The sequence below is a fragment of the Apium graveolens genome, chromosome 4 (assembly GCF_009905375.1).
Source record: "Apium graveolens cultivar Ventura chromosome 4, ASM990537v1, whole genome shotgun sequence".
Taxonomy (NCBI): Eukaryota; Viridiplantae; Streptophyta; class Magnoliopsida; order Apiales; family Apiaceae; genus Apium; species Apium graveolens.
This window is the reverse complement of record NC_133650.1, coordinates 15,782,081-15,807,893: the sequence shown is the minus strand read 5'-3', so window position 1 is coordinate 15,807,893 and position 25,813 is coordinate 15,782,081. Positions and strand designations below refer to the sequence as shown.

Genomic DNA, 25,813 nt, shown 5'->3' with positions numbered 1-25,813 from the left:
GGAACGCTTCGCACATATTTTTCAAATCAGTAAAATCGCAATCCAAGTCGATACACGTTAAATTTAACAATTGCTATATTCAATTGCGATATGTTAGTAATCTTTTTTTAATGATGGAGTGCTACATATATTTCAAAAAAAAGAAATCAAGTAACACATATAAAATTAATTCAGTGTTTGTTTGCACTTGAAGATTGTTTATTTCAGTAAAAGTAGAAAAAGCTAATTTAGTCGGCAGATAAACGGGGGACTAAATTAAAAGGACTAAAAATCAATTGCTGCTTCCCCTGACTTTATTGTTTCGAAGCTGTCCAAGTTACATTTAATTATTTAAAATAACAATATGAATTTTGCCGTTTATATAGGAGTATTCTGTATCTGACGGTCTGACAAAACATAAAGGTCTGAGATTTCTAGTGAGTTCCTTGTTTATTTATTAGAGTGACTGGCTGGCTGCTTCAGATCTGTAGCTAACTACAGAACAGGAAAATGAGTGCATGCAGTAAATATTGGTAGGACAAGTTGATGATGTACATGTAACATGTTCATCTTTGTCAGAGTCAGGATATAATTTCATAATGCTGGTACAGTACATTTTTATGAATGAAAAAGTGACCCAAGTACAATTTCATTTCTCAGTCTAACAGTGGTAGCTTTTGTACCCTTAGATATGGTTTCCCTGACCCTCCTGGAAAACTTCTTGCCGCAATGTTATCTTTTCTGGCACGCTAATAAGTGTAACTCACCCTGGTGTGTGTAACAGTTGTTGTACATTTACACATGCAAAATGCAAATGACTCCCACAAGAGTTAATTTCCCTGTATTATCTCCATTATGCAATGTTCTATTATTTTTTTTTGACTTTTTGTTACCGCGGTTGAGCTCTTACTCCCTTTACCCAAAATCAAACGTGGGTACATGTCTAATTATTAACAAAAATAAGTTCCGACTCTTTAGAGTTTTAGTAAAATTTATAACGAATTGTTTCAGTTAGTTGCATTTGTACCCGAGTATTTCAATTCAATGAATTATACTATTGCATATAAAAATAAGAATAATGCTTACCTTAAGAATGCAAGAATTATTTATTTAACTCATTTAGGACTAAATGGGCCAAGCCCAACATACACTACATGGGCCTAATTGTGTCCAAACTGGTACTAGTAGACAGGGGCCTTGTGACCCGTTTCAGAATGTGTAGCGGAGCCTGTGGAGGTCCTGTATGAATGAGCTATGTTGATGCTTGGATATTGCAAATAGATAATTGTAAATGTAATTACCACACCAGGGGGCATGTAATGGAAAAAATGACACTAACTAATACTAATATGTATTAGTGCGTGTGTGTCTCTCTCTCTCTCTCTCTCTCTATATATATATATATATTGTCCCTCATCCCTCATTTTCATCCAAACAAAACAAAGTAGGTTTAACCAAACCCATATCAACCAAAATCAAATAAGCCCAACCCAACAATAATAAACACCTTTCTTAGGCAACAACTGCTATTGTTTGTGCCAAAACCACAACTTCAGCTGCTATTGTTTGTGCCAAAACCACAACTTACAAATTGAACTAAATAAAAAAATCATAATACAAGTAACATCACTGGCACTTGGTACAACCTTTAGTAGTCTTTGCCTCAACTGCAATAGAAACACAGAATTATGTTAATTACTAAGCATCCTCTGTCTAACTAGCTAAAAAGGATAAAAGTAGGACTTAAAAAAATTATACTGTTTTCTCAAAGGTCAGGGGAAAAAGTAAAAGCACGACTGCAACTTCATTTCATATAAATGACATGCCACGAATACATACAAAAATGGAAGATATTCCTTCTGAAGCACATGATCTTCTTAACAAAGTTGTGCATTGGTATATACAACAATCATCCATCTTTCCTATAGAAGACATAAAGAAGTGCATTCAGCTGTGTAAATTGTTTAATACTTTTCACTTCTTCACAGGAATAATTTACTTCATCTCTTCCTAATCAATGCCCAAAATTCTAGAATTTGAATCTGTTGTAGAATGATTAGCATTTATATGAGTGTGAAAGTTAGTAAAGCGCACTAAATTATAACTATCATCGTCCACTACAAGCGTGGAGTAAAATCACATTATTTTATTTTGGTTTTTGGGGGGTATTATGGTCAATATACACATGCCTCCAAAGCTTGGATTCTCAACCTCTTATTACTGAGAAGAAACGTATCCACTAGACTGCAGAACAAGGGGTTAAATTTCTTTAGAACAGAGAAGTTGACTATAAACACATCTACAGTGGGACAGAGGGTATATGTAAAAACTAAAGGGTTAAAACTACGGGAGGCAAAATCAGACGCAACTCGTACTCGACCAAATTTTTATTCCTTTAAACTTAAATTTTAAAACTACTTCTTAGACCGACCCCAAATTGACCCGCTGACAAACACAAATACGACCCCAAACCCTAGGTTTGTCCTTCAAATATCATAATAATTTCACATCAAGCATAAGTCTCGGAAAACAGTCAACATCGAAAAGAAAATTACTTCCTCTTTCTTCGATCCACACCACTGTTCCTGGGATCATTCTTCGCAAGAGAAGATCCGGCAGGAATAGCATATTGCATAGGAGAAGGTATTGGTCCTGCAGCTGAAGTAGGAACTGGAGTAGAAGAAGCAATAGTACTGGCCACTGATGTAGCAGGAGCTGGAGGTGGAGCAGCAGCTTGCGGCATAGCAACAGGCTACGGAAGGGGTCTTGGCAAGATATGCTTCAGCCGATTATTCCTGTAGTTCTTCCAAAAATAAAACTGCTGCCTGTGTGCTAGTTCCTGAAAATTCGACAAGGTAGCATACACAAACAGAAATGTATTGGAATCCAGATATAAAACACAGATATGTTCATCTATCCATCGTTATAGTGTACTTAATAAACACGATAACTCGTAGGAAATTATATCAGCCATGGACGTGATAATTGAATGCAACCACAGTAGAAAGCCTGTGGCTCTAAGCTGTAACACAATATATGAAGCACTCTTTTGTTTTTGTAAATAATGGTCAATTCCAAGAAACTAGCCACATTAAGATTGTTTACGAAAGTAGACAATGTTGTCAAATTGTAGATGATACAATGTAGACAGTCAAGATCTATCACGTTCAAAACATTAACATGACAAATCTAGAAGCTAAATTGTTGATTCTAATCCCTGTAGGCTATGACAGAAGACACCTGCCTATTAAAAAGAAAGAAAAGAATCCCTAAGAGAATAACTTGACAATGTACCTTGTTGGCAGGATGGGCCATTGCATTCCGGAAATTTTCATTTTGGAGTTGCTCAAGAAAAAAGAGGCTATGTGGATACCTGGTCATATCAAACAAAACTATTAGCAGAAGTATGTATGTATGTACTGAGTACTGAAAAGGAAAATTGTAGAAAAAGAGTTGAATGCCCTATAAATTTAATCAAATGCCAAAATGAAGGTCTTTGTTAAACACAAATGATTAAAACTCACATTATAAACTTGATATACTCTGGTCGTTGCCAGTACTGAAGGTATTTCAAGTAGGCTATGAAAGCTTCATCTTCAAAATATCAATTTTGAGCCAGATCTGGAGTTGGGAGTAATCATGTCATATTAGCAAATAGCAATTTATATTTTACATACAGATATCTAGGTTCACCCAACAAAACTACTTTTCACTGTAAGGGTACTGGAAATAAGAATGGAACATTATCAATGACACATTATCAATTTGTTTCACAATGGGCAGACATTCCAGTGAATAAAAATGTTACTAATGTTATATTCCTCCACTCCAAAGCAGCTCTTTACTGGGCTAAGTATTATTTCTATTTTAACTTAAGTAAACAAATTTCCGTATAAACCAAGAAGAAAAAGGTCGTCAAACAGAACTGAGAGAGTAACCATATTTTTCATCCTTCACAACAACAATTGGCTTGATGCTCGAGATTAAGGAGCATGAAGTTGTAATAAAAAACAAAAAAAAACAAACGAAATAAAAGTGTAAGTAATAATTAATTTAGTCAAACATACAGTGAATATAGGTTGGATTAGCAAGACATTGCACAAATTCCAACTCAATCAAGAAGCGCTGACGCCCATCATCGGGATCTTTGTAAATGTTATTTGGCCTGAAACAGTTTGTATTAAGAAAAAATCAGAGGTTGACATTTTTGTTTAATTGGAATTAAAGTATTGTTTAATTAGGGTTAGCTATTCGGGAATGAAACTGAAACTGAGAAAAGAGGGCCAACAATACTTTAATTCCTAAAAAACGGCTCTTCAAAACAGGAATCTTAGGTTAAAAGGGTGAGAAAATTTATCTACTAGGGAAAAGAAGATTCCAATTGCATTAAAAACATGGCACGAAAAATACCAAATGTTAACTGAACTCTTAAACTATGGAGTGAAAAATACAAAATAATGCTTACACCTTACTGCAAAAAAATTAATGACCAATATATAATATGAGATAGACAACATATGCTTGCACATAGAAACTCATATATTAAATACGGATCCAGACGATACAAAAACATATCAACACTCATAATTCAGTAATTGTACAAGCTAAAAAGGATATCGATACTGGTAATTTAGTAATTATACAAGGCTACAAGCTAGATAGTTAAAATGGAGTAAGATTGCAGTCAACGAAAATAAAAAATGAAAAGGGAAAATTAACAATGCACATACATCTTGTTAATAATTTTGCCTTCCAGCCGGTAGCAGCATCGGGTTCATCCACTTAAGAAGGGCTCCTGTTGTTATTATCCATTCAAACCCTAATAACACAAAAACATAGTTCACACATAATTAATCAAATTAAACATGCCAAACATTTCATCAAATCATATATTCACAACTTGAGGTACTCAAGTTAGATACAATAATTGGAAACAAACCTAATTTTTACATTTATCAAGAGATTAAAGGAATTGGAGTGGGGAAAGGGGAAATAGGTGATGTACCAGAATGGCCAAGCTCAACATACTATATATGGGTCTAGTCGGATCCAAACGGTCCCGTCCCGATTTACTAACGATGCACATTTTTAATTGTTAATATCTTTAATTTCGTATTAGTATTAAATATAAAAATTTTATTATATTAAAATATTTCATAAATACGAATTCAATAAAATAATGACTATATTTGATTTTATAAATTAAATGTAAATTAATAGTTAATCACTTAATATAAATAATGTTGCACATGGATAATCGCAAATGTACTATTTCGGTCTAGGATGTAAATAAGTCAAACTGTTCGTGACCTACTCGAGTTCAACTCGTAAAAAATTCGAATTTATCTCAAAAGCAATCGAGCCGAGTTCGCACTCGAGCTTTTCTAATTTTTAACCGAGCCGAGCTCGAACTTCAAAGTATTCGGCTCTAAGGTTCGCGAGCCTTATCGAGCCTCTATTATTTTTTAAATTTTTTTATTATAAATATATTTTTATGTAAATATTTAATATTATATATATATTTTTTTATCGAGTCGAACTCGAGTCGAACCAATCATATTTCAAATATTTGTTAATATTTAATGAATTAATTCGAGTTTTCGAACCGAACTAGTGCCTACCGATCCTTTTACGAGCCGAATTTCGAACTTGAAATTAAAGGCTCGGTCGAGTTCGAGCTTGAGCCCGAACTATTTTAATCGAGCTCGAGCCGAGCCTGACAGTATTCGGCTCGGCTCGGCTTGACTCAATTACACTCGTTCCGTCCTATTGAATTTTTTTCATTATTTTTAACACGTTTTTCAATACTTTTTTAAATTATAATTTTATAATATATTTAATTTTTTTTTCTGAATAAAATTTTTATATTTAATCTTTTATTAAAAATAAATAAAAAAATATTATGAAATTATAATTTATAAAATTTTTGAAATATGTGTAAATAATAAATGTATATAATCTAACGGGACGGACAGAATAATTAGGAATCGAAAAAATGACATTAACTGATACTAATATGTACTTTAAAATTGATAAAATCATATACTCCCTGTAGGTAACAAAAAATAGTGAGCTCCTTAGCTGTAGGTAACACGTGTCCCTCAGACTTTGATACACCTGTCAATCTAAGTGATACGTGTGAAGCTCTAGTAAAACCTCAAATTTGACGAGGATCCTAGCCACCTTCCTCCGTTGTTTTGTCTTATCTATATTTTAAGCAATCTCCTAAAACACACGCACTGCTAGCTTATATAGAAACAGAGATTGAAGATCCACAATAATAATGAATATAGCAATCAAATTAACACGAACACACGCACCCAGTTCTCTCTTACTTTGTTCTTCTTCAGCCCAACACCACCTTGGTCGAAATCTGGAGGCTACAGCAGGGACTAAATTTCAACACTCACAAGCAAAGCCTGATAAGATGGATGAAGCTCATAAATCCAAACCAGAAAAAGCTGAAAAATCCAAACTAAAAACTGAGCATGGGTGAGTTTTTGTAGTATGTTTATTTTCTCTATCGAGTATCGAGTACGGGGTGGTCCTGACTATAAGCTGACAAGGTTGGCCCTGAATTGAATATGTTATATTGCATTCTTATTTATGCATGGGTATTTAGAAAAATGGACAGGGATGCGGCTATGACGGAGTCGTTTGGAGATGCATACGCAACCAGGTCAAATGAAGAAGGTTTTGGTGGTATATATGGTGGCAACGAAGAAGAAGGCGGCGACGAAGTTGATGGCACCACAGCTGGTATATATCTAATATCTTACTATTTTTTTCCTGTTCCCAGTGAGCTTAATTAAAATAGAGAGAAAACGGAAAACATTCGAGATTTTTATGGAATGTAAAAATGATTTTGGGATATGTAGATGAAAAAGAGTACGAGAAGTCACAGGGAAGTCATGTGGAGGACAAGGACAAGGCCCGGAATCAGACATGAGTCCCCATGTTCCAGCTCTTAGCTGCTGCTTAGGCTACTCCTATACAATATAGTACTTTGAGTTACTCTAATTACTTGTATTGTACTTTGTATTAATGTTTGGTTAGATGGAGTACTTGATCTAGTTCTTTGCTGGCTCAAGAGTAGAGTCTGGGTTTTTAATGATTACAGTTTGATCATGTAATGTATTTGTTTTTATGCAAACTAATGTGTGCCTTTGACTCGTTAATGATTGTATATCATTCGCTCTTCGTCTTTATAAATGCAAGGTACAGCCGTTATATCAAATGTCGATTGATAGTAGTAGACTCTAACTTTTAAGTGTTTTTAATCCTAAATTTGATGATTTTATCAAGTTTTGAGCCAGAGATAAACAAATCACCCAATTCTGATTGAAATTATACTCAGTTGCACAACTTCTGCATAGCAAAGTGTATGTTAAATAATGTACTAATCCCGAACATGTTTCTGATTCATCCATTTTTATCTCTGCCTCGACCTTTGTCGGTTATGGTGACCAAAATTTTTGATCGGTTTGGTTCGTCGATTATAATCTATCATTTCTAATCATTTACTATATTACTTTACTGATCATTTATTAGCGGTGAGAGATGTACTGATGATCATTTATCAGCGGTGAGAGATGTACTGAAGCATCGGAGTCGAGGTTCAGCTCGGTTTGTTAAGAACTCGAGTTCAAGTTTGAGCTCAAAAATATGGAGTCGAGGTTCGGCTCGGTTTGTTAAGAACTTGAGCTCAAGTTTGAGCTAAAAAATATGTACGATAAGTTTAACGAGCTCGAGCCGAGTTTTAGTATGTGCAGCTCGAGTTGTTTCAGCTTGAGTTCGGCTTGTTAAAACTCGAAAAAAATATAAATATTTATAATATTTTAAGTTTAAAATTTTGTCCAAATATTTAATACATAAATCATTTGAATTATTTAAGGTTAAACAACTAAAATTGAGTTTTGGTTGTCTTATAACTGTCAGTAATCTTGTACGATATAGACATTATATATATATATTGAATATATAACTAATTCACAATAACACTGCTAATTCTTAAATCACATAGTATATAAGAATTAACAATTAAATTAGGAGAAGAGTTTGAGAAAATAAACAGAGATTGGATTTAATCTCGAGTACAGAAAACTTTCTCCTTAAAGCAGTTTCGTCCCATCCGTATTTAGCGACCTGCTTCCCAGGATAAAATGAGATATTAGTATAATCGATAAATCGAAGTTACTCTCAGCGAACTTGACCTGAGCCCGAGAACTATCACCGGAATATTGGAAAAAATTAAGACTGAAGAGACTGAGAATTAAAGAGATGACTCTTATTTTCTCGACTTAATAAAACTGGTACCCTAAGACTCCCTATATAAATAGAGTTTTGAAAGTACTTATTTTTTCTATTCGATGAGGTACATGGTATTTATAAGAAAAACCAAAGAATAGGTTTGTGCTACTCTCGATGTGGTACAAGATCCACTTTTCATATTAAAAGGTCACACTTTGGAACATCATTTCTCATTCACCTTTTACTTATTTTGATCATGTAAATATGTGTTGGAATCCCCTCGAAGAGGAGAATACGTTCCAATAAATACACACCACTAACACATAATGTGTCTCACTCATACAGAGTCTCAAAATGATTCACAATTTAGTCTAAAATACTAAGTTTGTCCAACAATCCCCCACAAATGAGATTGATAGTTCAGTAGCACGCATAGACAGACAGACGCGGAGCTTGACTTGGTGATAGTTCTGACGGTCAGATATAACATATGATAGGTAGATAATGCTCCTTGAACCTTCGCTCGAATAAGTATATCGACTTTACTGGTAGACAGTATGACGCGATGTCCTTGAACTGTTCGACTGTTTGTGTAATGATGATATACTTATCACTATATCTTTCCTGACTCATTCAGTTCTCATGATTATGTCCATTTTGGCCCTGAAATATCGTCCTAGTTTTACAAGAATTTCTAAAAAATTGTGCATCGCAATTCTCTTTTGAAGCGACCCCACTTATTTCTCACATAGGTGATCTTTATCTTATAGAGTAACACGTGTTTACTCAACCGAATTCTATGTATTCAAACTTGAAATCCATTCATTCGTCAAAGATCATTAAAAGCATAAAGTTTAACCCCGTACCTTATGGGTCTCACTGTTTCATCATCATAGAAAATAGGCATGGGGTTACCCCCACAGTGATTTGGTCATCATGATTTGGTTGTCCCATTGAACCAAGTTCTTGGGATCTCCAGTCAACAAGGTTGGGTATCCATCATGACGCCGTTAAGCAATAGGCAAGACCCATTCCTCTCGATGATTTTACAATTATCTCTCGGTCTAACTAGATTCCCTTGGCTTAAACAGATTCGCTCAGTTTAACCATCTGGTTAGTGGATCCATACATTATCGTTTGACTTTACATAGTCAATTCTGATAATTCTCGTTGAGAATAGTTGTTTAATGGTATTATGTCCTCATCATAGATGTGAGACATACTATAGCATACATAACAACGTGATTCCCCAATTTGCAGATTGATTACACAATATATGCATATTGAAGACACGTTTTCCTTGTCATTTAGGAATATCCTTCCAAAGTGGCTATTCAGCCTTTTAACTCAATTTATTTTATGCACCAGACTCGTATTCCATCATGAATCGAGCTAAGTTTAGGATTTTCATGACACGACTGCTAAGTGTGAAATGTATTCTCGAATGACTTTTAAGTTCTTAAAGTCAAATATCTAATTTACATACTATATTCACATAGTACAATTAGATATCTTCCGTATTGCATTCCAAGCTCACGAGCACATATTATACACCTTAAATCTCATTGCAATCACTTTCAAATGACCAATTTTCATTGTACACGTGCATTTACCCAGTTTATCAACTGTTTAGCCTATATCTGATTTTGTACAATTTTAAAAAGTACAACAGACTTGCAATCCTTCTTGAGAGATCATTGTTCATCTATGCTAGGATAAATATAAATCCATTCTAGCTATGACAACTTTAGCTTCGTTGATCTCTTCAAATTTTCACAACACCAACATGTGATGTGTAGTATCTAAGACTTTTAAAGTCATGAAGATTGTAATCTTCAAATCAAAACTTTTCAATCTCATCAAGATTTTCAGAGATGATTCGTTTGTCATTACTTCTCGTAATGATCAGATCACTCACATGCAATCAATTATGACTTGTATATCATGTGTAAATAACACATGCACACTTGTCAATTCTCTGATTTTGAATCAGTTTGACATCTCATATTAACATATTTCACATTTATGAAATAACTTTACTAGTTATTACTCAAGGCTTCCACTTGTTATTGATATTACCAGTTTTTAGCGTCCCAAAAATCAGCAATTTAAATTTACATCATTACCGAGTTTAAGCGTCCTTAAATCGGCAATCCTCATTCATCTAGTTACCAATTTTGAGCATCCTCAAAATGGCAACCATACCGTTTATTTTGAATCCATTGCTTATCATAGCAATATCAAATTTAATATGCCATTATTTCGTGTCTATGTTGTTTCACTCAACAAGATCACCGAAAATACAGATTTTCTACTTTTTCTTTATCTAGAGCAACCCTCAAGTTCACGTAAATAGATATTACTCCAAATATCTATTTAGAAAGACTGTCTCAATGTTCATAGATGCACTTTTAAATTTTACAATACGATAATTTTAGTATCATCTTAATGAACCTTATTCTCAAACTCGAGAATATTTCATAAAGTATATAAGGTCATCACTTTTGACTATAATAATTTATTATCAATCTGACCTTTTACTTCCTTTCGACCCACATATATTTTTTAAACAAGATTCTGTCAAACAGAACCACTCTCTCTATTTTCTAACATCCTTCCCCCCACAAAGGACATAGAGAGAACATACACAATCCATTTTCTAGTATACGTGCTAGAAAATCTTGATTTATTGACTTCTCAATAGTAGTCAATTTTTCTCTTGATATATTCACTTATCAAGGAATTATACGAGAAGCGCATTGCTTCTATTAAATTTACAGGTTTACCTTCAAGCAAATTATCAAGACATTCGGGACTAACAATTTCCCAAAATATTTGCTCTCTATAGGTTCATCGTCACATTCATCCAATAACTCGTAAGTTCATTTAGATGACTTTTAATTACAAATTTACTAGGAACTACAAGCTTATCGCATAAGCATTCCTAAACTCTGTAATAGTATTCTTACGAATCTCAAAAATTAGATTCATATATCGGATATTATTAGACTCAACCATTGTCTATGTATCCATCCAAAATATCTCAATTGATTTTGGATCTCATGCTACCAACAGAGGTATTAGTATCAAGTTTCGAGATACCCCACATTTCAATTATTTTCAAGAATGTTTCATTACATTCCACTATTCATAGAAAATTTAATAATTTTTTATTCTAGATACCCCCACAATATTAATATTTCACAGAATGTCTGAAAACATTCCAAAACTAATAGTGAATTTAATTATTTCCTTTTGTGGTATCATGATTAAGAAACAATTAGCCCTTTGTAACTATTATCCTCAAATTCAATGATAGTCTGAGCTGATCACAATCGTTTTGCATCTCCCTCAGAGCGCAACTCAAGCCTGCATCTACTCCATTTATTTAATGCGAGTAAGGTGCAACGACCTCAAGAATATTCACGTTGCAAACAGAATTCGTCCGGTGATTATTCATCATTAAATTTATTCACTGTCATCTTAATTATCTGTATTAAGTTGGTTTTACCCTTGAGCTTATAGAGCATACATCTCTCTATTTCGCTTCAATATTGACTCGATTATGAGTACGGGTGACAAATGTTTTACTATCAAACCAAAAAGCAAACACATATCGTGTCACTACCTCTCATCTGAGCAGGTTTTACGTCAATCATTAAAATCTATAAGATTTTAGTATCATATTTTAAGAACTTCTCGTAGTTCTTATCATTAGAAATTCAATTACCGAATTTCTCTAAAATATTTACATGGTTCACACGAACCTACATTTCTGGCTCACCTACTGGTACAACCAGAAAAGGCCCAAGAAAGAATATAAATTTTCAATATAAACCCACATTCAGTGATCCTTGATCAACTGATGCGTTAGGGTAAACAACTTTCCGGATTCTCTCCGAAGTTCAGCATAAATAGCTGATATCAATATTCGCAGTATTAAGTATCACATGGATCACTATAATAGGCTCGTGTGTCACTGCCGCAACAGACCGACACCAACACGTGAAATTACTATTTATCTGGAGGAAAAATCCAACCAGAAAAATAAAATTTATGTGCTGACCCATAACCTGTACTCCAGGCCCATTAAGATTTTTAATGTGGGGAGTTCTGAGCAATTGTAAATCTGGTTCACTTCAGCTGCACAACTCGTCTCATTGTTTAACAATAAACATATTACTTTATAATATCCAGTGCAACACAAGTGAGAATACTAGAACAAATTTTTTCCAGTCAAACTATTGTTTACATAATAAAACAATTTATGTGTTCTTTAATAGTTTTTCAAAGTCTCCATATAGACTAAAAATATTTTGTTAACAAATAAATCTATTAAAATAAGATGTATAGAACTACATAATTTGCATCACGTTTATTGTCACAAACCTATGCTTGTAATCTATTTTCTCCAATTAAATAGATATGCGGTAAGGCCTCTATTTATCCAGTATTACAAGTTTGTGATATAACTCCATTATTAAAGATTAAAAAATAATAATTGATGCGTTGTCATCACTCAACAATGATTAAAAAGGAATCACCAAATAATCAAGTTTCATCATGAAGGGTCACATGTATGTAGCCATATCATTTAATTACATAGAAATAGCATGTTATGAACTAGCAAACACGCATGGAAACTATATCATATACGATTCTTGTATCAGTATACTAATAATTTCAAAATTAATTCAAAATAAAGAAACTCTAGCTCATATATATTATCAATCACCGTGCTAATTAAACAAAACATAATAAGCTATCCATTAATAGCGAAAACATGGACAAATTATAAATTTTGGTTTAATGTACCAATTTATAATGATTAACACAAGAAACAGAAATCACCAAATATGTCCACTTTAGTATAAGTTGATCATAAATCAATAACCAGTAAAGCATCAATAGGCTTATAAGAAAACCAATTATCCAGTAACTTTGTGGTTACTTTTGCTTCGTACATGTTATGCTTAAACAAAGCACCACTTAAAATAAAATTTATATTAATTTCAAGCACATGCAACAAGTGATCAAAGAAATTAACGCACTAAATTTAATTTAATTAATAAGGCAAATAATGGCCACTCATATACCCATAAATAAATTCAATTTAAATAATCAAATAGAATTTTGCGTCTACTCACAAGAAAGTATGAAAATTGAAGAAAACTGCTTTAAGATTGTTAGCAATCTTGTACGATATAGACATTATATATATATATATATATATATATATTAAATATATAACTAATTCACAGGAACACTGCTAATTCTTAAATTACATAAGCATATAAGAATCAACAATTAAATTAGGAGAATGGTTTGAGAATACAAACAGAGATTGAATTTAATCTCGAGTCCAGAAAATTGTCTCTTTAAAGCAGTTTCGCCCCGCACCATCCGTGTTTAGCGACCTGCTTCCCAGGATAAAATGAGATATTAGTATAATCGATAAATCGAAGATACTCTCAGCGAACTTGACCTGAGCCCGAGAACTATCACCGGAATATTGGGAAAAATTAAGACTGAAGAGACTGAGAATTAAAGAGATGACTCTCATTTTCTCGACTTGATAAAACTGGTGCCCTAAGACTCTATATATAAAGACAGTTTTGAAAGGATTTATTTTTTCCAATTCGATGAGGTACATGGTATTTATAAGAAAAACCAAGGAATAATTTTGTGCTACTCTAGATGTGGTACAAAACCCACTTTTCACATTAAAAAGTCACACTTTGGAATATCAATTCTCATTCACCTTTTACTCATTTTGACCGTGTAAATATGCATTGGAATCCCCTCAAAGAGGAGAATACATTCCAATAAATACACATCACTAACACATAATGTGTCTCACTCATACAGAGTCTCAAAATGATTCATAATTTAGTCTAAAATACTAAGTTTGTCCAACAATAACTGATAATAAGTTGGTCGAAGTGGGCTTCAATATTTTTTTAAAATTAAATGTTACAGTTCACAAGCCCTTTGTTAATGGCTCGAGTTTGGCCCGGTTCGTTTTGTTCGATAGAAGTTCGAGTTCGGCTCGGTTCGTTAACAAACTCGAACTCGAACACATTTTTTTTCTTTAAAAAAGCTCGACTCGGTGTTAAGAATAAAAGTTAAGCTTGGCTCGTTAAGGATAAAGCTCAGCTCGATTTGTTTACGACCCTAGAAAGTACTCCTAATACACCAATAAATCGCACCAATGAATTATGATTTTCTGGACATGTTGTGAGTTTGTTGTTTATCAAAGTTGGTTGTACTCGGGACAGTACATTTCGGCTTATTTTAGACTCGAAATCGAGACTTGACCCGATTTTCGAAAAAACTCAGGATTTGACCCAGGCTATCACATATGGTATCAGAGCCGACTCTCGAAAGTTGATGCGTCAAGTTGCTTAGGTGGGGACACGGAGGCTGGTTGTATTATCTCCTAATGGCAAGAGGTTCGGAGGTGGTGACACGAAGCCCGCCGATATTATCCCAGAATGACTATAGATGAGCAATCCGGACCTATGGGCTGTCTGTTCTGGCCTGGCGAAGACACCAGGAGTTTAAGTGGGGGAGTTTGGAACACCCCAGTTTTACATCGTGAAGATCTAGGACTTTTGTTTAGTTTATAAAGTAAATTATTGTTATTATGTACAGTAACAAATCTTGATTTTTTGAGAGTCGTCGTTTACTCAAATAGGTTGCACTCGACACAGTAAATTTCGACTAATATAGACTCGAAATTGAGATTTGATCTAATATTCGGAAAAAAACTCGGCATTTGACCGACTGTCAAGGGTACGCTTTTCTGTACATTTTCTTGTAGCGTTCATATTTTTAAAAATTAGATAAACCTTTATTTTATAGTATTTTGATCATAAGTAATATACTTGTGTCTCAGGCTTTTAAATTCGAATTTTCTGTGGGCACACAATAAGAAAATATGTGTCAAAATTGGATTAGTTTTTCAATCATAAATGTTGATGGATCCCCTTCATTTAGATCAATTCCACCAATAAAAACACTTCAAATTCATACAATTTAGTGCTTAATGGGTGCATTGGCACTCACTATACAAGCCCTTTAAATTAAGTCCACGTAAACTGATAGGACTAGACTACCGAGCCTAGTATTATGCGTGTGTTAGTATACTTAAATAGTAGTCCATACTCCCTACGGGGATGACGCTCCACTTAACCCGTTGGATCACGATAAACAGAAGAACCAAAGTAAATGCCATTGGTTGGCTGGTAGGTAGGTGCAAAACTAAAAACTGAATCATTTATTCACCTACGCAACGCATCTGTTTTCTGTTTAACTCCACTTCTCTATCACTATATCCATTACTAGTAAACATACTACTACTGCATTTAGACACACAAATTAACTCACCGCTGATCAGCATTTTCTCTTTTATAACCTGTACCCTGTTTATACTCCTGCAGCTTCATATAGTTATGTTACGGAGGTGGCGCAGTCCAAATCTTCCTCAGGTTGAACCTGTTGAACAGCCTGATAAGGTACAAAGTTTATGATCAAGAATCATGAGATCAAAATATATTGCACTTTTAGATGTGCACACTTAAAATTCAAGATCCTGCTATGTATGTTGTTACAGGTCAAGGCACTAAGGACTGCACTCGGACAGTTATCGGGGCGTGATCTTAAATTTTGCTCTGATGCCTGTTTAAGGAGGTACTTGGAAGCTAGAAACTGGAATGTTGACAGGGCGAGAAAAATGTTGGAGGAGACACTCAAGTGGAGGTCTACTTATAAACCTGAACAAATTCGTTGGGTAAGTCCATATTATTCGATGATCTATGAAAAAAACATGGATCAAATTTCTACCTATCTCGAATCTCATCTGTGAGGATTTTTCTTTTATTATTAATGTGCTAGATCTCCTCTCAGTATGTAACTTTCTTGTTATTGGTCACCGATCTCTGACCCAGTTATATATGATTGAAATCTGAAGCTGTTCTGAGTTTTGACCGAGTACTTTGTGTAACAGCATGAAGTAGCACATGAAGGCGAGACTGGTAAAGTCTCCAGGGCAGATTTTCGTGATAGATCAGGGAGAAGTGTACTTATAATGAGGCCCGGGATGCAGGTTGGTCCTTGAATACTGGATCTGTGTATACTTGTAACTTTCAATAAACACTGTTGTTTATGTTTGTTGATTGCAGAATACAACATCAGCAGATGGTAATATTCGTCATCTGGTATATCTACTCGAGAATGCCATCCTCAATCTACCTGAGGGCCAAGGACAAATGTCTTGGTTGATAGACTTCAATGGATGGTCCCTCAACACTAACATTTCCATAAAAACTACCCGAGACATCATTTATGTGTTACAGAATCACTACCCGGAGAGACTTGCTATAATAGTCATCTATAATCCACCAAAGTTTTTCGAGGCATTTTGGAAGGTTAAGCTTTATATCTTGATTATGTGCATTTCCATTGCGCCACCATTCTGATTTTGTTACAAAACATGCTAACCTGCTACCGAATTCTTCTGAACTGTGGTCACACAAATTTTACCAATTCTCTCTGTGTGTTTGCTTCAACCTTTCAAGTACTAGATTGATGGTAAAAGCAACATGGCTTGTTTGTTTTTTTTTTTAATTTTTTTTTGACAAGATCCCTATAAGTTGCACTATAACTTTGTTTGATCAGATGTAGAAATATGTTAACTGCAATTCATTGTGTTGTATTAATAGACAATTATTTGCATTTGCAGGTTGTGAAGTTTTTTGTAGACCCGAAAACATTTGAGAAGATTAAATTCGTTTACCCTAACAACAAGCAGAGTGCAGAGGTAATGAAATCATTTTTTGATGCCGAAAACCTACCAAGTGAGTTTGGGGGGAAAGCATCCTTGAAATATGACCATGAAGAGTTTTCAAGACTGATGGCTGAGGAAGATGTTAAAACTGCTAAATACTGGGGATCTGATGACATGCTCTACCATGATATGAATGAAAAATCAGGCCCTGCGCTGACTCCTGTGTCTGTCACACTTGCGACCCCTGCAAGCTGAATTAGTACAGGGTAAGCTACTTTATTGTATTCCAAACTTGAGAATGTATCCTGTAAAATTATGATGACTGATTGCTAAAAGCATCAAAATTCTAATGGGATCTTACACTGCACTTATATGAAAAACACACAACTGGTGTTACCTATGCAAACTATCTTCTAGTCTGGAAACTGGTCTCATTTCATTATCTGTTGAATAAAAGCAATCAAAATAGAGTATGATATCCACTCACTAAGGAATATTTCTTTATCGAGTGAGCAGAGAATCTGTAGAATTGATAAAAGTTGATCACACTGTCAGAACTAAATACTATTTCTCTGCAGCTTCATAATAAGCATTACATGACCAAAAGATATACTCAAGTGACAGAACTGCTAAAAAGAAGTAAACATGATCGACCATGTGCAAATCCGCACAAAAATAATTAGGAGTTTGTCAATCACTTCTGAAAATGAAAAAAAAAACAATTTAACTTAGCAGTCAATGTGAAACTGCAAACCATAAACACGAAGACTCGAGAGCTTGCTAAAATTCTGGTTCGAGCCTACAAAGTTACAGTTTACATGGCATGTGAACCTAAAATAGGCAAGTTACGCTAAAGGGCTTCTTGAATGAGTTTTTCTGCGAGAGATTTTGAGAGTCCCATAACGCTGTCAAAGGAACCTACCTGCAAAACCATGACACATATCAGATGCTTTTGTTAGTTTTAACTGGTAACCTGTATGCGGCACATTTTAGGTGGTATATCTTGTAAAAATTTAAAATCTGTGGCCAGCATTGACAAGCAGAACAAAAAATTAAAAGTAAGATATTAGGATTAAAAAGGGGAGAAAACGAAACCTTCTTTAAAAATGTCATAATACGCAATTTCTGTTGGAGTGATGCAAATACAAGTTTCATATACTATTTTTATTTAAAAGGAAATATGTCACTAGAAATAATGAATAATTGCCAATGCAAAATAGTGAGCATGTAACAGCCCAATCATATATAGGACAGTAAATCTGTCCAAGCAAATTAGCACGTTGACACCTACATTCTCATACTGTCCTACAAATATCAGAAAGGGAGAAGAGCTAACCACTGTGTCAATAAGGGGTAGTGTCAATGGATGTTCAATTGTCAAACCACCAGCAACCTTAAGCATAATTTCCTCCTCGACCTAGCATAGGATATTACAAAATATTGATGCCAATATGAAAATAATCTGAATATGTAAGTGTCACAACTTTTTGGTATTTACCAGGCTATCGATAACTTCATCGGGTATTTCATGAAAATAAACCTGCAACATGGTAGCTAGTTAGAGAACCTCAAATTAAAATTATCAGAGCTTAAAAATTACCTTAATATTCAACAGAGATACTTTGAAGAATACACCATACAAGTTACATATATACTTACCTCGCACCTATCCCATCCTCTCGTTCTTTTCCCAGTAGTAAGGTTGCTCACTACAACAGATCCGACTACTGAGGCCTGACCACCAGAATATCCTGTAAAACAAGTTCCACCACAAGTTTTAAACTATGTAATATATAGAACTAAAGAAGTCAATGTAGCTTACCTTTGATAAATTGGCGAGCTTCTTTCTTGTCTGATGGTTTTTCTCTGACTGTCCCTTCATACACCACCACCTCAATATCAATCAGTTGTCAGGTAAGACTTAACATAATATTCTATCTTGGGCGGAGGAGAAATTTACCAAGGGTTATGCACCCAAATAAAGGCAAAGAACAGAAGGAACACTCATTTACGCCTTTCTGCTACATTTCTAATTAATATTATTTTATTATTATTATTAATACTATTATTATTATTAAGAAAACATCATTAAGTGTAGGCATCCTAAAAATAAACACTAAATGTCTGGTTCATGCTCTCTACTAACATCACTTTACAATACCACTTTAAACCTTAAGCAGTTCAACCAGCACGACTTGAAGAAGAGCCATGGGCATTGACACAATGAGCATTGATTGGCTAGAATTACATGGATGATTACATTTTATGCAATATGAATTACAGAGCTCATGTATAGCCTCATTACTGTCAAAAGCATGATTAAATTCTGGCTGGAAAGTGGAAACCTAAATAGTAAATACAGTCTAGATATAGATTTCTGTAGCACAGATAATGACAGAGCAGTTAAGTGATACTGATAGACTTTTCCCTTGATTAAAACTTGTAATGTCTACCTAACGAGGTATTAGTCATCTACAATTCCTTGTCTAATGTTTGATCATCAGTTAAACAGTACCCCTCTGTATCCTTCTATTTCTTTTTAGAATAATATGTGTTTTTTTTGACATTTTTATGCGTAGGGGAGGGTGGGATGAGAATTAAAATCTAGACCTATCTAGTATCTAAGCAATAAGAGCACCTTTGCCACCACATGGGTACTCCTTATATCTCAATTTAAATTCATTTTGTTTGTGACAAACAACAGATAAATAGTATTGCTTCTTTCTCTTAATTAGCAACAAATGCAAATTGTTTCTGATTTAGTAACAATGTTATCGGCCATTGTATACGGGCAACCAAAGTTATGTGCCAAAGAATATGAAAAAAATATATAAAACAATATATAGTAATAGCATACTGTGTCTGCAGTGATCAACAATGTGGGCTCTTTGGAGCTAGCATCCTCATCGTATTCATCCATAGTCTTTAATCTCGATATGATAGCATCTGCCTAAAGTTAAAACACATAATCAAATTCAGAAGGTAACAATTACCATCCTTTCAGCTTAAGGAGTTCATTAAAAATCTCCGTACTAATAAGACATTTTTCGCAAAATAATTTGATATTTTGCGAAAATCTCCGTACCTTGGCCTCGGCTAAAGCCACAACCAAATCCTCAGGCTTTTCCATCCTAATGGCTTTCTCATCTATATCTGCACTCTAATCAGCAAATTAATGCTTCAATTAATCTTTTAAAAGGCCAATGTCACTTTTAAATGCTGAGAAATAAAACCAAATTTTTACCAAACAAAAAAGAACATACCATGATGGTGAATTCATAACCCATGTCTCCAAGAATCTTTCTTCTAGCCATTGAGGAAGAGCCCAAGATAATCTTTTCATATGAAACATGCAAACAGTGTATACATACATGTTACAAATGAAGATAATTATGGGAAATGAAAATTTAGTTGTAGACAATTACAATAAAGTATTAAAACGAGAATACAAACCTTAAATGGGGAGGTCTGGGCAGACATATCTTCTGTGTGTAATAATAACAAGTAATGACAGAAGAGAAGCAAAGTGAAAGGGAGATAAAAAGCGAGAAGCTGCAATAAGACGCTACAACTACTAATTTGTAGTCCTACCCGCACAACCACAAACCCAAATGTGGGAATTGGAAATTCTTTTTTAATACGTTCTCAGAGAATCTTAAGAATTAAAATATGCTTCCTTTTCTGTCTTTTTCGCTTAACTATTCTGCGCTCGTTGTCAAGTGTTTTGACCTTATAATTAAAATATTAATTTTTAAAATTATCTTTTTTAAATAAAAATATATAACTTAAACTTTTATTTATATAAAAAAAGTAAAAATAATAATTTTAACTATGTGGTTAATATATTTTGAGATGTGTGAAAAAAAATCAAAGAAAAATTTTAAAATAAAACATAATGAGTACTAAATAATAATAATTTTATTCTTTTTGCTCTCATCGATTAATTTTTGAATTAAATTCGAGAATAACTTTTAATCCTCCATGTTTGATAGTCATGGATTGTTGGAGGACACCGTCAACGTATTTGATTTATCGAGGTTAAATGAAAATAATTGTAGCACATGAGTATTGTGAATTCAGGGAGGGCTGCCATTGGATTCTCATTCGTCTAAATTATCGTATTCAAATTCTGATCGAATTTCAAATAAATTTTTTATGGCCCGATTCATATTCGGATTGGTCGAATCACGGATTTATCGGAACTTCAATCCGTTCATATGTATACTTTTTATTTTTCATTTTATTATTGCTCATATTTTTTCTCGTCAAATATAATATTTTTCTTATAATTAAATTTTTTATTAATAAACTAAACCAAAGCAACAAACCCTTGGCAAGTAGTACAATAACAAAAATAGCTGAGCTTAGTCGTATGTATCTTTCTATCACCCAGTGGTGCAGGATTACGAAGTCTACTCTTTTATAAGTGTCGTTTGGACATTAATTAATATACTAGCATAATAATTTATGTGGAATATGAGCCATTTTCAAATAATATTTCGTAATGTTAAGGATGTAATGGATTATAATTTTACTTCCTCTTATAAGGCTCCTAGGTTAAATCATGTTATGTTAGATTTATGTTAGATGATCATATATTTCTATTTTATTTTGTCGGCCACTCCATATCCTAACATAGAAATGGAATTAAGTACACCAGCATTGCGATAAGTTTTGGTTAAGTAATGTTTAACATCATCTGCTATGAATCGAAGGATGGGATTAACAACATGTCCCGTTAATTCATCAAATGTTATCGGATGTAAGGGCACTATTTAAATCATGCTAAATCATGTTGAACACTTTGATCGTCAATAATGAAGGTTAATTTTCGCGTCAAATTTCAGATTTTAAGCATTACTTAGAGGCTTAAGCATGAGCTAGAGTAATTTTTCTTAAAATCACATTGCAACCACCTTCCAAGGCCAAATAATACTAGTAACGGAGATCATAAAATATTATAAAAACATAAAGCTAAAATAAAATAATCATTCCTGCCATAACTTTTTAGAATATTTTGGTATAGAATTCAGAACTCCCAGTGTCAACAGTTGTATTCAGTTGAAGTATGCATTCATATCTTATTAGAAAAAGTTTCATATGACGAAGAAAGGTTTTGTTCAACTTTAATTTTTTAAATACTGAAAGGTAACTTCTGAAAGCTTAATTACCCGTAAATCGTGATGGACTAGAGGTTTACATTTCTCTAACTTTCTACTAGTGACAGATACATACTTTTATAACAAATTTGAACCTCCGTTTATTGTGCACACAAGACCACACATTTTAACATCAACATGTGAATGTATTATTCTCTTTGTTTATGTATGACTCATATCAATATGTATTCTGCAGTTATGATTACAACATATTTTCGCTAAAATTCCATTCCATAACGTATTTCTCTTGGCGTCAATGCAAGTAATAGAGATTCCTTAAAAAAAATTCCACTTGTCCTTCAACGACGGAAGAATTTTTTGTAAAATTAAAGGAAGGTATTAAATTAATTTAATCCAAGTAAAAAGATAAACAAATTACCCCGAGATTTGCTATAAGAGACAAACAAATAACTCAGACTGATTGAAATGTTGGGCACAGGATAAAGTTCTATCTTATTGTGATACGACTGATTTGACAAAGGCTTTCCGGTGAAGCGACATCTGCTTGTCAATTTTCTCCACAAAAGAATATATGACATACAATATTTTCGGCTTTACTATTTGCCATACAATACAAGTATTAGAAAATATTTGGAGAACTGATAGAGAATTTTTGAAATTTTAATCCAGAAAAGATGATTGTGAGAAGTTCTGGGAAACACTTGTAAATTAATAACAACTTTGTTTGGATCCTTTTAAAGCCTTTGATTACGTGGTATCTGTGAAATGCCAGGAGCTGGGAAACTCAAATGATGCAACAAATTCGGAAGAAAGCTAAAGAGAGGAATAAATTTGATATCATTGTACGAGTGGATATGGGTTGTGGGTTGTGAAAAAATTGTTGAGATAGAATTTCAGAAACAGATTGTTGGCTATCTAGAGTGCCATTTTGATTCGGAAGATAAGGTGGAAAGAAGAGCTTATCAGCTAAATTATAGTTTAATGTATAGGGAGGATATAAATTACTCTGTGCAGGATGAATCCCTGGCGAAGAAAGTTTGTGAGAAATAGTCAAATTTTGATTCGATGTTACATTGTGACATCAAATTTACGTCGTGGCATAATTTACATTGCTTATACAGATGTTAGCTTTTCCCCATAGGGCCTTCTCTATGCATTTGGAAGTGCAATCTTCCAAAATCGCCAATTTACCGAATCAGAAAGATCTTCGAAAATTAGAATTTCAATAGTTAAAAGATGATGTGATTAGTGTCTGTTAAGTGGCATTTATATCCACTTATAGCGCTTCGTAAAGCTTTGAATTGATATTTTATACTCAAGTTATTTGTGTTTTTAATGTGTTTTTGTAGTATTTTGCATTTCAGGCATATATCAGGAATCCAGGTGATTAGCATCGCTTTGATGCTAAAATGGTGTTTGGAAGGTGTCATGAAGACCGCTTGTGCAAAGACCGTTAAGAGCCAGCAATTAAGGAGAAGCAAAACCAGAAGTTTTCCAGAAGAACGGCGCGCCCGCGCTGGGCTAGCGCGCGTCCGTGCCAGAAGTACATAAGGTCAGCGCGCCCGCGCCGGTGAAGCGCGCGGCCGCACCAAGTCGGGATGAAAGAATCATGATTCTCTTACAATTATGATTTTTGGGCTTCTAATCTGCATGGGCTGCTATATAATGATAACTTAGGATCATTTTTTAAGAGATGAGACATAACAGAGCTTAAGGAGAGATCGACGAGAAGACCTATAGCACAATTCAACGAAGGAGAAGAAGACCTAGTTTATTCTTGTGATTCTTTGTTCTAAGTTGGAATCTTGGATGCTCATTTCTTGTTGTTGAACCTATACTCTTGTTACGTACTTGGTTAATTATTTATTCAGTATAAAGACTACGTTTATTATACCATGCTTTCATCGGAACCCACATTGATGATGAGTCCGATTATGGGCTAATCGTTATCGTGGGGTCTAAGCGGATTTACTTATGGATTTTTTATTAGTTAATTGTTTCGATATATTAGTGTGTGGTGATTGTATGATAACCTAGTATTGGTTGTGCTTATTCATTTTATGAGCGTCACAAACTTATAAGATAGCGTGTTAATCTCTATTTAAGCAAAAGTAAATATAGGGGTTTAGAACTTGCCATGCTAGCATAGGTTCATGTATTTGTTATGCATGATTCGTAGATAATTTTAACCATCTTACTTACCCTATGTAATCAGGATAGATAACTTGCGCATTAAACTGTTATGTTATCAAATTCTATAGACATATAGGGTCTCAATATAATTGGCGTCTATTCAGCTTCTATCTCTTTTGTGGATGTCTGGTAGTAGGGTATTTGTACAACGAAAGTTGGCGTTTACTAGTTTCGTGTTATCAGAATATCATCACCATTGCATGCTAAGGTTGAGAACAAAAAGGCTATTGAATGAAGTAGTAATGAAGTTAGAGTACCATGTTTGTGTTATATAAGTAAATCAACCTTTTAATTCTCGTAGTTAATTGCATGTTAGTTAATAATCTTAGTTATAAACAATCTCAATTTGTTAATCATCTTAGCACTGAATAATAATCATACCATTGTTGCATAAGTGCATTGATTGAAATTAACCTAAACCAGTCTTCGTGGGACTGAACTAGAAATAATTCTATGTTACTTGCGATCGCGTATACTTACGTGAATATTAGCGCGTGTTTTCGTCTTAACAAGTTTTTGGCGCCGCTGCCGGGGTCTCGGTGTTAATTTTTAGTTTATGTGGTTGTCATCAGTGGTCGCTAAAGTTCATTGACTCGGACATTGTTGCTTACTTGTTTCCTTGTCATGTTTCAGGTACTCTAGCAAGCGTGTACGCACACACGTTCTCGGTCTCGTAAGAGAATACTGGATCAAGCTGAGGAAGAAGTTGTAGCTAAGGAAGTTTTTGAAGAAGTTCTTGTTGAGGAGAAAGTGGGAGAAGAAGCTCTTATTGCAATGGGAGAACCAGAAGCGAATACGAAGGCTTTGATGGATTACTCTCAACCGAAGATTAATGATATTCAGTCTAGCATTGTCCGACCAGGAATCACGGCTAACACATTTGAGATGAAGTCCAGCACGATCCACATGATACAGAACTCAGTTCAGTTTGGGGGTTCTCCGAAAGAAGACCCCAACATGCACATCAGAGATTTCATCGAGATCTGCGACACTTTCAAGTTCAATGGAGTTTCAGAAGATGCTATTCAGTTGAGGCTTTTCCCATTCTCTCTGCAGGATAAAGCTAAGTGCTTATTACATTCTCTACCACCAGGGTCTATCACCAAATGGGAGGATCTTGCTCAAAAGTTCCTAACTAAATTCTTTCCCATGGCGAAGACTGCTGCAATCAGAAACACACTTACTCAATTTGCTCAACAATCTGGAGAATCTTTATGTGAGGCTTAGGATCGCTACAAAAAGATGCTTAGAAAGTGTCCTCACCATGGGATGCCTGACTGGATGATCATTAACTGCTTTGGTAATGGAGTGGGTGCTACTTCTAGACCCATGCTTGATGCAGCATCAGGAGGAGCCTTATTGGCTAAAAGCTATGATGAAGCTTATGAATTGATTGAGTTGATGGCTGCCAATGAATACCAGAACCCAACTCAGAGACTACCTCAAGGCAAGGTAGCAGGAATTCTGGAGGTATATGCAGCTA

General features: G+C 34.3%; 3 protein-coding genes, 1 non-coding gene and 1 pseudogene across 5 annotated transcripts; 2 read left to right on the top strand and 3 right to left on the bottom strand.

The window, feature by feature from the left end:
- Positions 1 to 1,430: 1,430 nt before the first annotated feature.
- LOC141717827 (mediator of RNA polymerase II transcription subunit 31-like) lies at positions 1,431 to 5,040 on the bottom strand (annotated as a pseudogene).
- Positions 5,041 to 6,169: 1,129 nt separating this feature from the next.
- On the top strand, positions 6,170 to 7,216 carry LOC141716679 (uncharacterized). Of its 2 annotated transcripts, none has more exons than XM_074518875.1 (3): positions 6,170 to 6,471; positions 6,614 to 6,738; positions 6,858 to 7,216. In XM_074518875.1, exons 1-3 carry the CDS (start codon positions 6,263 to 6,265, stop codon positions 6,926 to 6,928), a joined length of 405 nt encoding a protein of 134 aa, XP_074374976.1. In that variant the 5' UTR covers positions 6,170 to 6,262; the 3' UTR covers positions 6,929 to 7,216. The 2 variants fall into 2 exon arrangements, with proteins under 2 accessions (XP_074374976.1, XP_074374975.1); XM_074518874.1 differs by having other exon boundaries at positions 6,185 to 6,471; positions 6,602 to 6,738.
- Positions 7,217 to 15,441: 8,225 nt separating this feature from the next.
- Positions 15,442 to 17,423, top strand: LOC141717825 (uncharacterized). Its single transcript, XM_074520031.1, has 6 exons — positions 15,442 to 15,476; positions 15,672 to 15,746; positions 15,845 to 16,021; positions 16,238 to 16,336; positions 16,413 to 16,658; positions 16,973 to 17,423. The coding sequence occupies exons 2-6, from the start codon at positions 15,684 to 15,686 to the stop codon at positions 17,270 to 17,272; spliced, it is 885 nt and encodes a 294-aa protein (XP_074376132.1). The 5' UTR covers positions 15,442 to 15,476; positions 15,672 to 15,683; the 3' UTR covers positions 17,273 to 17,423.
- A 148-nt stretch (positions 17,424 to 17,571) lies between these two features.
- Positions 17,572 to 20,628, bottom strand: LOC141717826 (uncharacterized). The gene is made up of 9 exons (XM_074520032.1): positions 20,471 to 20,628; positions 20,281 to 20,352; positions 20,103 to 20,177; positions 19,875 to 19,967; positions 18,840 to 18,909; positions 18,677 to 18,768; positions 18,516 to 18,557; positions 18,354 to 18,434; positions 17,572 to 17,939 (listed from the first exon to the last, which is right to left on the bottom strand). The coding sequence occupies exons 1-9, from the start codon at positions 20,495 to 20,497 to the stop codon at positions 17,868 to 17,870; spliced, it is 624 nt and encodes a 207-aa protein (XP_074376133.1). The 5' UTR covers positions 20,498 to 20,628; the 3' UTR covers positions 17,572 to 17,867.
- A 4,866-nt stretch (positions 20,629 to 25,494) lies between these two features.
- On the bottom strand, positions 25,495 to 25,601 carry LOC141722240 (small nucleolar RNA R71). Its single transcript, XR_012575260.1, has one exon. It is a non-coding gene; the product is annotated as a small nucleolar RNA R71 (small nucleolar RNA).
- Positions 25,602 to 25,813: the final 212 nt, after the last annotated feature.